Consider the following 17,370-nt stretch of genomic DNA (forward strand, 5'->3'; position numbering starts at 1 on the left):
AGAGTCTTATATATGACAGGCTTTTATGCCTTTGGATTTTACAGCAGTATGTCACTTTATACTATGGCGACATCCAAACCCACTGAAGTCAATGGAAGTTTTGCATTGATTTCAACAGGGCCAGTATTTTCCCATATATTGTTACTAGACAAGGGGTCAAACCCAGAACCCTTTTCCAAATCCCTAGCCCCAAACTTTGACAATTCAGGTGAAATGGACTCAGAGGTGAACTACCCATGATTATGGTTTGAGAAACCCAAACATGGCCTTCTCAGCCTATCTCCCACTGTTAAAGAATATACAGGGATACATTTTCAGAAAGCCTCCTTTTTGAGCAAGCACAGCTTGTGCCTGAAAAAATGGCACCAGCAACTGAAGGACAGAAGAGCTTCCAGCCAAACTTTTGGTTGCTTATCTGAAATTAATTAAAACTCTGAACATTTTTTAGGTTTGCTGATCATTAATAAAATCTAATAATCATAATAAAAGACATCATAATTAGAGAGAGAATGGCACAATGTTAAATAAAATAAAAACATCTTCCATATATTTATTTCTATAACTGATAGTGTTCAGGGTGAGCAGTTAGTTAAAATGGAAAATGGGACACCTGTTTTGGTGGGCCCATAGAGTATGGGTTGAGGAAGGCCAGGGAGCTGTGCATGGGTCCAGCACCTGACCACTTAGGCATATCCTGCCCCTGCTATGCGCCTTCCCTCATAGTTCTAAAATCCCTGTATGGTAGCCTGAACCCACAGACATGTCCACAATGTCCTACTCCAAAAGGCACACACTCACCTTGCACTTAGCTCAGTCGCCTTGTTTGAAAATCCCATGAATTCATACATTACCTTCTTGTGCTGAGTCAGTGAAACACACAGAAATGTGTAGGTACCATCTATGGTCGTAGCTGTGCTAAACTTAAACTGACAGTTTTTCCTTCACAGGTATTGGCATAGAAACAGCAATCTCTTTACAAGTATTTATTAATGGAACTTAGGTTAAGACGTTGGTATTTTGTCACCTCAAATGACCTTTGGTGGCAAAAAGGGCAAAATTTTGCCCTTTGAGCAAATTCATAAGTGTCCATGAGTTTGTCACATTCAATATTTTTACACTGAGATAGCCCTTATCTTTTTTTATTTGTTGCCATTGCTAAAGACAGAACAATGAGATATTAAAATGGTAGCCGGGAATGAATCTTGCCAACACTGATACAAGCTTCAGATTGGTGTTGGCATTTTAATAGTTGTGTTTAAGTAAGGAGAAAACTTAGCTAAACATTTTAATTTTTTTTTTAAAGGACAGCATTCAAAATCCCTCAAACAGACTCACGCACAGCTGCTCTTTTGACTAACAGTTTTCAGTCTTTTATGACAAAGTAATGGAATGTCTCTTTTTTCAGCCAAAAACTGTTATTCTGTGTTTGACAAGGTTTACCAAAAAATGGAAGAAAAGTAAAGTAATTTAGTCAAGTCTTTCTTCTCAACTCATTTTATGCTTCACTATATATAATCTTCATCTCCCTTTATCTCATTTTTAAAATACAGAAGTAACTGCACATAAAATAAGAGTGCAAAGCAAAAAATGATTTTAATACACAATGAATCAGCTGTGTATCTTCTTTATCTCCTGCTGATCAATTCAGAATCCCTTCTCATGAGCATTTTACAACTGGAAGTTAGTTGTTTTCTCACCTAGACATTTCCCAATATAAGATTAATTTCATTCCTACCCACCCCATCCTCTGGTCTTGTTAATAATTGGCACTGGGAGGCTTTGAACAGGGCAGCAGCAGACACATGGAAAATCAGGTCAAATAAGAATAAAAAAAACACTAAACTAAACTGAGAAAGAAAAGGAAAATTATTCTAGCATGGTTAAATGAATTCATCAAGTTATACAGATGAAATCACTACTCATGTTGTTAAATAACCTGCTTGGATTCCCTCCAAATGATGGCAAAATTCTAATCAGCTTCCATCACAGGTTGGCTTATTAAACAAAGCCCAATGGTTACAGGTCTAAGGTATACAAGTTTAAGAGTTAAAAGGGGGAAACTTACTTGTATAACTTAATCGTGGGCTCAACAGCCAGCATAACAAAAGGTGCAACAGTATAGCAGACAGCCAGTTGAGTGACAAACCACGTGACAATGTCATAGATCACCTTGAGTGGCTTTGAAGAGAGGAAGTAATGTCTGTAATTGTTCCTTATCTACAAATCAGGGAGAAGGGGATTAAAAAAAAAACACCAAAATTTCTTAGTAAACACATGCAGTCTCACTTCACATCTATTAAACTCCTCATCCATTATTATTTGTATTACAGTGATACCTAGAGGCCTCAACATACCACATACTTATGCTCCAAAGAGTTTACGGTTTGGATAGACAGGCCAGAAAAAAAGTGGGAGCGGAAATGGAGGCACGCAAATGCCCACATGACATGCCCAAGGTCCCACAGCAGGTCAGTGATAGAACTGGGAATACATCCCAGATCTCCTGTGTTCTATAACCAGGGGATTGGGTTTCTCTCGTATGGGCATCTATGGGCAATTTTGTTCTTTTCAGATGAATCGGACCACTGCTTATAAAATGTACAAGAGAGAGAGGAGTTACACTCTCTAGCAGCTGATTATGTCTGCAAGCATTTTGGATTTCTACAGATGTTGGTTTATTTGGAGGGTTGGGTTTCTTTTTTTGATGTTTTGGGGAGTGGATTATTTGTTTTAATCTGTGGAATGCATCCTCATAGGGAAGGAGCAAATTAAATGCAAAATATTATTGTGGTACAGTATTATGGTAACTATTATTGATTGCCAGCTTTGTTCACTTGTCAAACTGATATGGATATATACCCAAGGTCAGACTATGGGTAAAAGTGATGGTGCTCTCCAATCTCTTCACAGTGGATGTTTCCACTAGAATGACCAGCACGGATATAGTTACTAATGCTGGGAAATTAAATTGTCATCATTAGGATCCAAAGTTAACACTCTGCTGCAAAGAATGAAGCCAGTTCAAAGTTCTCAGACATACTATTTTGTGTGATCTATCTGCAGATTTAGATGCACTGGGGTCCCATTCAGAATTCTTTTTTTGCAACCATAAAGGGCAGAAGCTTTTCTTTTGTTAAAAATGAAAGTACATATTCTGTAGAAACTGGTGTGGTCTACAAAGACATGCCTATACAGCCTGAAACCAACTGTTGGCTCAATCCAATCTATGAGGTCTGTACTTTACACAGAATTATCACAATACACAGATGAGATGAAGGCTCTTTCTACCTGACCAGGTCAATTATGAGACAAATGAACCTATGTGCAACGTGTATAACGGACCACTAGTATTTTGCACGGCCCCTCACCTCTCTCTCTATGACTGTAGCCAAGTCCAGCGTCACAGTACCTGCTATGCTGAATCAATAAGAGCAATGGCTGGTTGTAATTATAGGAAGCACCTACAATTATTGCAGTGCAGATCAACGTTTCAGTGAGGATCATCTCAAAGGAAAAAGGTATTACGCGGATTCCTCCCTCGTGTACAGTCAACGGCGTTATGCCAGGGATGAAAATGGTTCAGTATGTCAAAGGGTACATAAACACCTAGCACTGAAAGCTTTACAGTAATCTAATATAAGTCTCTGAAGAAAACAATAAAGGCTACGTACTGCTCTGGATGCTAATGTCATAAGGATTCCGGTAACGAATGTAAAGTAATATCCAGGATAGACACCATGCCACAGGGCTGACAGGATAAATGTTAAGGCTGTGGGGTACCATGGAGCCCTGTCATAGCAAACACTGGGAAGAAATGAAACAAACAGAAAACAGCAGATTGAACAAGTAACAAATATTCATTGCACTGCAGATCTCCTTGAATCTTAAAGATCCCATTCTGATCTCCTTTATGTATCAGGGGCCCAGTCCTGCAAACCGTCATTGACGTGAGGGTCAATTGAATTACTTGCACGAGTAAGGCATTCTCTCGTGACTTAATTAATTATCATGGAATTTAAACCTATATATATAGGCATGGTAAATGAGAACCTACCTTATGCCATATTATTTATGCCCTCTCTATATACAATTTGGCATAAGGTGGGTTCTCATTTACCATGCCAGCATTTTCCCATCTGGAACTCTGTATTTATCCTGAGAAACTTGACGGATATTCAAGAGTGGGTGGGAGGATGAAAGCGACATACCCACACTTCCTTTTCTATTTCAATATTCTTTAGGCAAAATACTATACAGCCACTGCCCGTACTCTACATCACAGACAGACAGTTCCTTAGCTAGTGTAAATCAATGGACCTATGCTGATTTACACTAGCAGCTAAGGAAGACGTAGGTGAATGGTTCCGTGTGCGTAGTTCAGAAACACAGCAACAGGACCCTAAGAATCTTGCAACATCTGAGTTTTAACTCAAAATGCAATGGTCCTAAGAAAAGATCATGGTAGTTTATTTACTCAAAAACATTGTTTACTTCACTCACGAAGAACAATAGAAACAGATTTTTCAGATCTATATTTTTACACAAAATACAGTTAGGACAAACATTATATAAACTCTTGTATTTTGGCAGTCACATCAATCGACTTGAACCAGACTTTTCACATACCAAAGGCATTGTTTTCACAGTATCCAGAGACAGGACTGAGCTACAAAATTTGGATTAATATTATTATTTACAGTGAGTCATAGTGATGACAGTCTGAAATCAAATTCCCTAGTGTTGGACAAAATTTACTTTCTGCATCTCAAGTTGGCATATTATAAAGACAGACCTAAATTGGCACCTGAAGTATGTGGTAACCAGTGCCTCTGCAATAGATTATATTGAGGCTACTAAAGTTTGAATCAGGACCAAGGTTTCCCAAAGTTCCAATTGGAGAAGGAGTTTAGACCCAATTCAGGCCCATCTCCAATAGTAATTAATCGATTTCAAGTGCAAGGGAGAGAGAGAGAAAATATGATAAACTCCTAGCAAAATAATACAGATGGGTAACAAAGAAAATATGGACAGTGAAAGATGCTATAAACATGTTATTTAGGAAGACCTCTATAGCTCACTCATGGCTTCGCTGCTCATGAGTAAATGCGGTCATTCCAAACATGTAGCAATAAAAACTTCAGAGCACCAAAAACATAGTAGCACACAAGTTCTTACAGACACAGGGAGAAATGAAAGAGACCGAGAGGCTGTTGTGTATTTATCAGATTCACCAGTTAGAATTACTAGCCAACATTACCACCTAAAAGTAACTGGGTCTCACCAGCAATTGACTGTTTTACTGTTCTTACCGCTTTAGCCAGGCAGCCGTCTGAATGTTCCAGTTTTCAATGTACATTTTGAAACTTGTTGCAGTCTAAGAGAGAGAAGAAAGTTAACATCTCACACTGGCTTTGAAATGTACAGGACAATGCCAGTCTCTACCTGGATTTTAAACTGAAGAGGTTTACATGCAGTATGCTAGGAGTAGTAGCTAGCTACAGTCAAGGCTGTGTCAACATTTCCATTATAAACATGTTTTGGGGTTTATAACTCAGCCATAAGAATTTACCCATGGCTGACACTTGCCACTCACTTTTAAAATCTCACTTTTTATTATAAAACAAAATAAAAGTGCTTGGCTATCTTTCTCATTATGGAAAAAGCCAAAGAAGGTTTTCTAATTTCAGATATTCATGCCAACCCCAACCCTTCAACTTACAAACAACTGCTTTTTAATCTTTAAACCTTGCAGTCTATTAGGTGGGCTGGAAATCCCTAGAGTGCTATGAAAACAAAAGGTTTCTAAAAGAAATGCATTATTGGGGGCAGGGGGACAGGTAAATGAACTTGTTCTCAAGAAACAATGGAAAGTATTTTTAGTACATGAACTTAGGGCCAAATCTTCAGCCCAGAGTGCAGCTTGAGAAACTGAGCTGAGCCGTAGGGAGATACCAATGGGGAAAGGGGAGGCAAGCCCACAGAGCAGTTACATAACCACTCTGCAGTGACTACTTCAACCTGTTGACTCAGTAAGCCGTATGCCACTCTCATGGTTGGAGGACCACAGGGTTCCCTCCAATAGCAGATCCTCTAGCCCTGCTCAGTTCCACCTCTGCACATGCCCTGGCCCCACTTGTCCTCTGCTTGCTATTCTGAGGAGCTGGACTCCATACTTTTAGAAAAACATCCAGTCTTGATTTTAAAAATTGTCAGTGATGGAGAATCTACCATGCCCCTGGTAAATTGTTCCAATGGTTAAGTACCCTCACCGTAAAAATGTATGCCTTATTTTCAGCCTCAGTTTGTCTAGCTTCAATTTCCAGCCATGGAGCATGTTATATCTTTCTCTACTAGACTGAAGAGCCCATTGTTAAATATTTGTTCCCCATGTAGATACTTATAGACTGTAATGAAGTCACCCCTTAACCTTCACTTTGTTACGCTAAATAGATTGAGCTCTTTAAGTCTATCACTGGAAGGTACGTTTTTTAAACCTTGAATCATTCTTGTGGCTCTTCTTTGAACCCTCTCCAATTTATCAACACCCTGCTTGAATTGTGGGTACCAGAAATGGACACAGTATTCCAGCAGCAGTTGTACCAATGCCAGTAGAAGGCCAAAGGGCTCTTCCAAAGCTCACAAGGTCTTCTAAGAGAGCCAAGGGAAGTGTGAACTGGAGTAGGGCAGGAGAGGGGCCAAAAAGGAGTACTTGAGTGCTTTTGATCCTCAGTCCAAAATACTGGAGGTTAGAACAATCTTCATTAGTGTTTTAAGGGTTAAATTAAAATAACCCTAACTGAGAAACACAACTTAATTGCATTATAGTATCAGTTAGAGAAAGGAACTGTATTTCCTTGTTTCTATCAATGTTGCCCTTTTTTACTTGGCAAGCATTGATTTTTTTCCCCTCTGTGTTTCCAAGAGAGCAGCCAGTCAAGCTGGCTGTCAAAATGGAATGCTCTCTGGCAGGGTTCTCCTCAAACCTTCTGTTACAGATATTGCAGTCACGTGCAGTATCTTTTGGGGACTACTGTATTAACTTCGTGAAGGTTATATGGATCATTGTGAGCTAGGGAGTGTACTCCACTCCATGCAGGAAGGTTACAAAAGCTCCTCCAGAAACTAAAACCACTGGGCCATAATTACTGGGACTATAAACAGCTCCAGAGAAATACCACCCCCTGGGGTGGTTTGCATATACTGGTTCAGACAGGTGCCAGAGGCAAGGAGACACAGAAAGGGCCTTTGATGTAAAAGGCTGAGTTTATCCTGACAGAAGAGCCTTGTTTTTGATTCAACAAACAGAGATGAGCCTTTTGTCCAAAGGGGACCCTGTCCTGCTGAAGGATTGGAAGGATTCTGACCTTCCAGACTCCTCCCGGGTACACTTAGTATGCTTTAGACCTTTTTATGTTTTCATCCTTAAATAAATGTACTCTGCTGTGAAGGCTCCATCTGCAACATATAATCCCTGGCCATAGCCCTTGGAGAGAAAGCAAGTGAGGAGGCTGGACTTTTGGTCAGACCTGCTGGAGAGAATCACAGTGACCGCAAGGGGGCTGCTAGCCTAAAATCACTGGTCAGAAGGGAGACAGATGTGGGCTCCTGCTGAGAGAGATGTTCTGGCTACAGCCTGAGCCCTGAGAGGGCATTCTTTGGCCAGACCATAGAGAGGATCAATGATGAAGTTACCTCAAATCTTTGATGCCTTCCACACATACTTACTCTTTCATTGTGCCTAAAAGACTTCACAACACTTCCTAATTGACAGTCTGCTACCTTCACTGAGTGTATTTTCACCTGGCCATGACCAAATGGTGCAACAGCAGCCACATTTAGCAATCGGCTCAAATGCAGAAGTGCTTTATGCACGTAAGTGGCTCTTACTATTTGACATGTACTGCCCAGGTCACCAGCTTATAAAAAAATTAGCCTTTTAAAATTTTCATAGATTCATAGATTCTAGGACTGGAAGGGACCTCGAGAGGTCATCGAGTCCAGTCCCCTGCCCGCATGGCAGGACCAAATACTGTCTAGACCATCCCTGATAGACATTTATCTAACCTACTCTTAAATATCTCCAGACATGGAGATTCCACAACCTCCCTAGGCAATTTTGTCATAAACCACAATCCCATTGGCCCATTTAATATTTAACCCTGCCTGCCCCACTCTGGGGGGAAAAAATGAGCCTAAGCCTTATGGCCTCCCATTATTTCATACCTCCCTCCATCCACCAGGGCCTCTCCATGGAACTCTTCCGACAGGTTGTGCTGTTAGAGGAGTGTTCTCCATAAGGAAAGCTGGACCACACAGCACCAGTTCAAAGGGAAGTTTAAAATGGAAATGAGGCTGTGGCATCACAAGGGTCCTGGGGCTGATATGGCCTCACTGCTCCTATGCTGCCAAAGAAATCCCCTCTCCAGCCCCTCCCCCCCAGCCCATATGTCCCAGAGAGAGAAAGGGTGCATGAGGTCTACAGGATAGGAGAATGGGTTAAAGTATTGGGGAACTCACAGCTTCTCTCGGCTTAGTGACATTCCTCCCCAGCTCCCCTTCCTCTCTGAGTGGTACAGTGAGCACTCCCATTCCTGTTTTCAATCTATTTTAGATTCCCCCCTCAGGTCCGGGAGCAAAGGGGGAAGCTGAGTGCATTTCCATCTGCAGTTGGCTGCAAGTGCTTCTAGACTTGAGCTGTGCACCCACTGTGGATGCTGCAAAAAAGGAGCAAGGAAAAACACTCCAAGAATGACTGATGCAAGCTCGGGCAAGGGTTAAGACAAGCACAAATAAGGGAAGATGAAAGGGAGAGGGTATAGTGATGGTCTCAACTTTTCCACTGAGAATTATAGGGGCCCCTAAAATTTAGAGATGAATTACCAGAATCTGTCTTTTGATAGACCACTAAACTACAATGCAGTTAACTTGTTGGTTTCCTTTGCTTTTCCTTCTAAAATAATAAATAATGGATTGTAGGTAGAGAGCTCCTGTTATTGTATGAAAATAAATCCGTAGAAGAAGAAATTGAGAATGGCCTACTCCAGTCTCCTAGACATTTTCTCATGCCACTGGCACTCAGAAGATATTTATCTTAGGTGACAAACTAACAGGAAATATGTTGGTCACACTTTATAGTAAAGGTACCTTTATAAATATTTTGTAAGGGACTAAAGGATGCTAAAAGCATGCCACTGGCATGAGGAATATGTTACAGATGTTCTGAGAAACAGTGTGGTCTAATGGATAGGGAACTGAGCTAGGAGTAACTCTTAATTCTATTTCTGGCTCTGTCACTGACATATCCTGTCACTTTGGGCAGGTCACCTCACTGTTCTATACCTGTTTCCTCTTCTGCCTTTTGTCTGTCTTTTCCATTTAGAACATATGCTCTTTGGGGCCTGGACTGTCTCTTACTGTGTATTTGTACATCACCTAGCACAGACGAGCCCTAATCTCAGATGGGTCCTCTACCTGCTATTGCCATACAAATACTAAAAATAGTAATAACAGATTGTTATAAGCACATAAATAGAAGATGCTATCATGGTTATGAATCACTGTTGTAAGCAATCTATTGACCTGTTGAACTCTACAATAATTAATAGTTTATTAAAACATTGTTTATTAGCTCTTTAGAAACTATTTACAAATGTAACCTTCCTATGAAGTGTGACCAATACAATTTATCTGTCCAAAAGATAAAACTCACTCTAATTCTAGACACACCTTTGGAAGAGAAAAATGTATCCCTGTTACTAATGAACCACATCATAATCGTCACTCCATAATTATAACAAGATTTTGTTTCTTTTAACTCACCTCAATGTTCCATATATTTAAGTTGGATAGCAGGTCCCAATGAAAATTGCCTTGATCATCAACACCACTGAATCCATAGCCAGCTGCATTGTTGACCGCGTCAGCTGTAACATTAACGCAAACGATTCAAATTAGACTGTGGCAGGCGTCATTTTTTTTTTTTTTTTTTTTACAGGTCTGTAGGACACTGAACACAATGATAATGCTCAATAAACAATAATAAGAAAACTCTTAGGGTGGAAAAAAAATCTAGTAAAGGACAATGAACAGAAAGGGTTTTTCTAATCATTATGAAACTAAAACATACATATAACATGGTTGCATTAAAATTAGGGCTGTCAAGTGATTAAAACAATTAATCGTGATTAATTGCACTGTTAAACAATAATAGAATACCATTTATTTAAATATTTCTGGATGTTCCCCACATTTTCAAATATATTGATTTCAATTTCAACACAGAATACAAAGTATACAGTACTCACTTTATATTTATTTTTATTATAAATATTTGCACTGTAAAAATAAAAGAAATAGTATTTTTCAATTCATTTAATACAAGTACTGTTGTGCAATCTCTTTATCATGAAAGTTGAACTTACAAATGTAGAATTATGCACAAAAAATAACTGCATTCAAAAATAAAACAATGTCAAACTATAGAGCCTACAAGTCTACTCAGTCCTACTTCTTGTTCAGCCAATCGCTCAGACAAACAAGTTTGTTTATATGTGCAGGAGATAATGCTGCCCAATTCTTGTTTACAGTGTCACCCGAAAGTGAGAACAGGTGTTTGCATGGCACTGTTGTAGCTGGCGGCGCACGATATTTATGTGCCAGATGCACTAAAGATTCATATTTCCCTTCATGCTTCAACCACCATTCCAGAGGACATGCGTCCATGCTGATGATGGGTTCTGCTCAATAACGATCCAAAGCAGTGCGGACCGATGCATGTTCATGGTCATCCTCTGAGTCAGATGCTACCAGCAGAAGGTTGATTTTCTTTTTTGGTGGTTCGGGTTCTGTAGTTTCTCCATCAGAGTGTTGCTTTTTTAAGACTTCTGAAAGCATGCTCCACACCTCGTCCCTCTCAGATTTTGGAAGGCACTTCAAATTCTTAAACCTGGGGTTGAGTGCTGTAGCTATCTTTAGAAATCTCACATTGTTACCTTCTTTGTGTTTTGTCAAATCTGCAGTGAAAGTGTTCTTAAAACGAACAACATGCTGGGTCATCATCCGAGACTGCTATAATATGAAATATATGGCAGAATGCGGGTAATACACAGAGCAGGAGACATACTATTCTCCCCCAAGTAGTTCAGTCACAAATTTAATTAACACATTTTTTAATGAGTGCATCAGCATGGAAGCATGTCCTCCAGAATGGTGGCCAAAGCATGAAGGGGTATACGAATGTTTAGCATATCTGGCATGTAAATACCTTGCGATGCTGGCTACAAAAGTGCCATGCAAACGCCTGTTCTCACTTTCAGGTAAACAAGAATTGGGCAGCATTATCTCCTACACATGTAAACAAACTTGTTTGTCTGAGCGATTGGCTGAACAAGAAGTAGGACTGAGTAGACTTGTAGGCTCTATAGTTTGACCTTGTTTTGTTTTTGAGTGCAGTTATGTAACAAACAAAAAAAATCTACATTTGTAAGTTGCACTTTCATGACAGAGATTGCACTACAGTACTTGTATGAGGTGAATTGAAAAATACTATTTCTTTTGTTTATCATTTTTACAGTGCAACTATTTGTAGTAAACATAATATAAAGTGAGCACTGTACACTTTGAATTCTATGTTGTAATTGAAATCAATATATTTGAAAATGTATACAAACATCCAAAATATTTAATAATTTTCAATTGGTATTCTATTGTTTAACAGTGCAATTTAAATCATGATTAATTTTTTTAATCGCGATTACTTTTTTTGAGTTAATCGTGTGAGTTAACTGCGATTAATCAACAGCCCTAATTAAAATGTATCAATATTTGCCACATGGTTGTATCTGTGATACTGCGCTAGTTCCTTGTACTTGTGGGGGGAAATACTGCCGTGTCTCAAATTCAAGTTTCTGTTTTTTATTAAGATTTAGTCAACGTTAAGTTTTAGCGATGACTTTTGAACACCCCATGTACAAAGTTCCGTGCTGATCTCACAGCTCACTTAATACCAGACTGTCTCTGCACATCCAATACTGAGATGTACAAATAACTTACATTGCAGAGGCAAATAATTGCAAGAGCAAAAATGGAGGCCTGGTTCATGTCAGGCTGGACACTCACCCAGCCCATTTTCACACACTATGCTCTTCCTAGAAGACTCATTGTTCTTCCTTATTCAGTAAGCCCAGTGGAATTCCATGGGCCGCAGCTCTCGCTGCATTCTTTCCCACAGAGCCAATCGGGGTTCTGTCTTGCTCTGGAACCCCTCTGATAATTGGGTCTGGATTTCAAGGATCCTGCTTTTAATCTGCCTCTGTCAAAAGCCCTTTCTCTGTGCATACTGAGAAGACAGGAGGGACTCATTACCTCTAGGTCTCTAAATACAGCCAAGCCTATAAATATTGGAAGGAAAAAAATAAAAGTATAAACACTGCTAGATTTTTCCGCCTAGTTCCATTATAAATGACAAGTCTGATCAAGAAAACTGAAGATAAAGCTGAGCTTTTCATTTTTATTAAATGAAGTCAGCATTTGTGTCTCGGGATTCAAAATTGGTCTTGGTCTCTCTTACAAAGTGTTATGAGATTAGGTACAAATTCAGGGATAACCCTGAAGTACAACTCAGGGATGCAGTCTAATCTAAAAGCAGTATTCTAACCTGAAAAATATGGACCTTTCTCTTAACCTTCCACTTCACTGACAAGCTGCTGGAAATAGAGGCTTGATTTCTGATCCTAACAATCTAAAAACAACCCTGCTTGTTGTTATACTTTTTACTGAAGAAAGTGTCTGCTACTAGATCAATAACAAGCGCTAACCGCTGGTGCCAGATTGCTAGAACTAGATAAGAGAATTTATATTTAGTCCCTTCTGTCCTTAATGTCTACTACTGTTCGGGCTTTCTGCATGCTACAATACCATAGGCCCAAATCGTGAGACGCAACAGCCAGCCCAGGTGTGTTAAGTATGTCTTCAGGAAGGTCAAAAATGTCCCTCCACAGGCTGTGGAGTGGACATGGCTGTAGACAATGGCTGAAGTAGCCTCTTTGCTGCCAATGTATTCACAGAGCCAAGAACTGGAGGATCTGTACAGGCATAAATCTTCTGGCCCTGTCCTGCCCTCTATGTTGCAGCAAGGGAACCCCTTGAACAACTGTGCACCATGCAGTAGGGAATCAACTCCCACACATACACTTCAAACTGCACTGCTACTTCTTGATCTCAACAAAATGCTGAGACTTTTAGTCTCCACAGGCTGCACCACCTAATTAAAGACAAAGGTGGACAAAACCTGCATTCCACTGTGTAATATTAAAACAGGTCTGTTAGCCCCAATGCAAAAGTGGTTTGGATGCGGCATAAAGTACTCTGGAGTGCAGAAGAATTGCCACCTTTCAGTTCTCAAATTACTGGTAAAATCCTGGACCTACTGAAGTCTAATGGGAGGTTTGTCATTAACTTTAGTGGGGCCGGAATTTAACCCTATTTGGTTAGTTGCTTATGTGGGATAAACCCCATCTATCAGATTGTGGAATTCAGGTCTAAATGGTTTTTACTAATAAGTATTTTAAGCCTTAGTCAAGTTTACAGCTAAGTTCCAGTGTTTAATGCTACCAACCAGAATGCTTGAATTTTCTATCTTTTCATGAATCTGGAGGAATTCCGCAGTGTGCCTCACACAATAGCATGACTGTCCTTTTCTGGAAACAGCAACTGCTTATCGGCAGTTTTATTAAATGATTATATAATGCCCTATTCCATACAACGGACAGCTTAACTAAAAGGGTGGGGAGGAATCATGCCATTTTGTTGCTTGGATCTGCAACATACATAAAAGAAGCCTCGCCCACCACTAGACAGAGCATGCTTTCCCAAAACTCATTTACAAGATCTTTCCACAGTCTCCAAGATTAAATCACGTCATAAGTCCAAAGGCAGTTTCTCTCTCTAATAATGTTTGTACTTTATACCCACATTTTCCAGCTTTCTAATAACCTAAACCTATATCCAACTAAAATAAATTATTTATCTGAATGATTTATTATCCCAAAGCCATTTCTATTACACATATACCAATCTCAACTGGTTTCTTCCACTTATTATTTTCCTGCACTTTATCACAGCCTTAATCTGAATGCTCACAGTCCCTTTTCTATCCCCTTCCATGATGCTCCTCTCCAATTTCCAGGTATTTGTGCCTCTGTGTAGCAGATCTTGGTGATCTTCTCTATTCAGCAAACACAGTCTTTCTCACCCTTTCATAGCCTGCCAAGGGATCTCCTCTGACACACAAATGAAGAAGATTAAAGAAAAGTATATATGGGGATGGGGGCAACGGAGTGTTAATTTGAAGTTATTTTTAGACACCAATCAAATTAACTCTCAATATTAAATAAATTGATAGCCAAAGAAACACATTCCCCACCCTAAAATCCAAGCCATTTACTACTTTCTTTTTTATAGGCCTCTCTGGCCTGCTCCCTTCTGTGAATGTTTGATTCTCCCTTTCCTTACAGAAGTGTTTTAGATCCCCCTATCTCTTCCTAAGATTTCATCCCTCCCTCTCCCCACACCATTATACATCCTTTCAACCATCCCATGTTTCCTTTGTGTGTGTCCTGCCTCATTTCCACATATATACCTAGTAGCAACACTGAAAGATCTTGTCTGTGCTCTTCCTGTGGCCCACTAGAAGCTGAGATTGAAACACACTAACTGACATCAGTCCCACTTGGGAGCTGTTGTTCTAGTCAATGCTGCTGAAAAGGAGGTTGTTTATATCCAAAACATGGAGAAAGATGGTATCCATTTTTCAGGGGGAAAATAAGAACCCTTATTTCAAGTTCTCACTCAATAAGAATTGTCTTAACAGGTTTAACTATCAATAAATTCAAAGAGTTGGTAGACAGTGATCTCAATATAATGGTGTTTACATTGCTGCACTGGGATATGAGGGTTATTCTAATATTTTGCAACACAGGCTACTTTTCTTGGGTGAACAGTCAGAAAACCCCTTTGCTTTTACTCTGCCTGGGATCTGCCCAATAGTCCTGAAGGCTAATGTCATTTAACAGAAGGAAGTAGTATGTGGTTTAGAACCAAAATTTAGGTTTTGTTAAAGGAAACAATTTTAGGTGCGTGAATTGGAAGGGGGGGGGGTCTTCTGTGGGGAGTTTACATAAAATTTAATATAACTGTTTTTTATTTCCTTTTAAAATATCATTGGAAATATGGTTTGGTTTCAAACATGCCCTAGCTGTGTTTGCACTTCAATAGGGTAGCACTGAAATAAGGTTGTAAAAGAACAAGCAAAAACAAATGGTCTATTTTCATTATCCAAGAGTAAAGCGGTGGGGGGGGGACAATTTAGCAGTGAAATAGTAAGGATGCTTTCAACTTATAAAGTTCTTTCCATCTGAGTATCTCAGTGAGCTTCATTTCAGCTAATTAATTTAGCCTCCAAACACTGGTGTGAGATGGACAAGAATATGATCCCCACTTTTACATATAAGGAAATGTAGCCACAGTAATAAGAGATTGATTTTTAAAAGGTTGAAGACCAAGGTCTTTACAAATTCTTTGGCTGCACAAATTGGTCTAAATATGCACCAGGCAGTGCCGGCTCTAGGTTTTTTGCTGCCCCAAGCAAAAAAAAATTTTGGCTGCACCCCCCCACTGCACCCTCCTGCCGCCCCAGCCCTGGGTCACTGGTAACTCGCTCCCAGGGTGGGTCATTCAGCAGGAATTTTGTATATGCACAGAACACAGACAGGATTGGTTCCCATATGGTTACAGAACTGCAGTAAAGTGGAACAATTTTCAGCTTCTGTGATTGAAGGCTATCTGGATGCATATTATAAGACTGTCCTACATAAATGAGGAAAAGTTGAGGTGCCTTTATTATTCTTTTGTTCCATTCTTTGTTTCTATGGGGAATTTGCCAATGCAATATCACTGTCTTCCTTTTAAACAAATAAAACTAAAACTTAAAAATAATAATAATAATAAAAAAAAGCAATGGCTGTTGAAAATAGCAATTCCAGTCCTAATAACCACTGGGAAGCATTTCTTGCTCAATTTATTCTACTTTTTCCTACAGCAAGTTACAGTGGATCAGTATATTTGATTTGGGAGACATGAAGTAACAGCTGCCCAAATTGAGCTTGAGCACTCCTGAATTTTGAGGGTGTTCAAATCTGGAAGGCAGGTGCTGGATTCCCTTTCTGAATATTAGCTAAATCTGAAAAAGAAAAGTCAATTTCTGCTTCCATGGCTCAGAAGTGTAAATCCTCCTACGTGCCTGGTACTGTATCTAAAGCTGCACAGTCTAGTAGAGCCTCCCCTCCCTTACTTTACATTTTAAATTCTAGTGCAATCCACATACCTGCCTTGCTAGGCTTCAGATAGAGAGGGGCAATGTCCATTTAGTCCACCCAATTCTTTCTTTGGGGGAGAGCCCAGGCTGGGGTGGCAGGAGGTGCGGGTGCAAGGGGGGGGGAGAAGAGCCCAGGCTGGGGCGGCAGGAGGGGCAGGGGGGGGGCAGAGCGGGGGGGGGAGGGGGGGAGGGGGGGGGGGGGGGGGGGGGGGGGGGGGGGGGGCGCGGGGGGGGGGTGGGAGTGAGTGCGGGTGGGGGGAGAACCCAGGGCTGGGGCAGCAGGTGGGGGCCAGAGCTGGTGCAGCAGGGGGTGTGGGTGGGAGAGAGTCCAGCACTGGGCACCACAGGAGTGCAGGAGGAGCCCAGGGCTGAGGTAGGGGGCGGCAAAAAACCTAGAGCTGGCTCTGTTCCTACCATTTACAGCAAGCTGCAGCATGAGGTTTCAGTTCTACACTCCTTCCCCCTCCCTTTCCTGTTAATTGCGGCCGAGGGAATGCTGGGAAATGTAGTTCTTTTCCTGCTCCAGGGCTGGCTCTATAGGCAGGGAGCTAACCTAGGAACTACAGCTCCCAGAGCTCCCTGTTGGTTCTCAGCTCTCATGCTGGATTCTTGCGCCCCTGCAAATTTGCTGCCTCAAGCACCTGCTTGCTTTGCTGGTGCCTAGAGCCAGCCCTGGCACCAGGGCAAGCAAATGCCCAATTTATAGTAACAACTGGTGTGCACAAACACATGCAGACAATGGGTCTCAACCTTCTGAATAATCACGAGTGACTTGCTCAAGCTTATACAAGAAGTCTCAAGTACAGCTGGGAACAGAGTCCTCTTGAGTCCAAATTCAATGCCTGACCTACAGGATCAATCTTCCTCACCCTAACTGTTGGAAAGTAAATTGTATTAAATGCTTTCCAATACAACAACTTAAGGTATTACTAGTAACACAGCGAGTTTCTTAAAAGCCTTGTATTTTTAGATGTTTAGAGTAGCTATATACTAAAAGC

At 40.5% G+C, this 17,370-nt stretch overlaps 1 protein-coding gene across 2 annotated transcripts in view; it reads right to left on the reverse strand.

Annotated features, from left to right (window-relative positions):
* Positions 1-1,944: 1,944 nt before the first annotated feature.
* MBOAT1 (membrane bound O-acyltransferase domain containing 1) overlaps positions 1,945-17,370 on the reverse strand; it is a 75,713-nt gene continuing 60,287 nt past the window's right edge. For both annotated transcript variants that reach the window (XM_026660473.1, XM_026660470.1), the window contains exons 9-12: positions 9,820-9,923; positions 5,310-5,374; positions 3,672-3,804; positions 1,945-2,217 (exon numbers count right to left, since the gene is read on the reverse strand). In XM_026660473.1, coding sequence (XP_026516258.1) covers positions 2,062-2,217; positions 3,672-3,804; positions 5,310-5,374; positions 9,820-9,923 — 458 coding nt within the window. In that variant the 3' untranslated portion in view covers positions 1,945-2,061. The remainder of the gene's footprint in view (positions 2,218-3,671; positions 3,805-5,309; positions 5,375-9,819; positions 9,924-17,370) is intronic.

This window comes from Terrapene carolina, unplaced genomic scaffold (assembly GCF_002925995.2).
Source record: "Terrapene carolina triunguis isolate 2854851 unplaced genomic scaffold, T_m_triunguis-2.0 Scaffold58, whole genome shotgun sequence".
NCBI lineage: Eukaryota > Metazoa > Chordata > Testudines > Emydidae > Terrapene > Terrapene triunguis.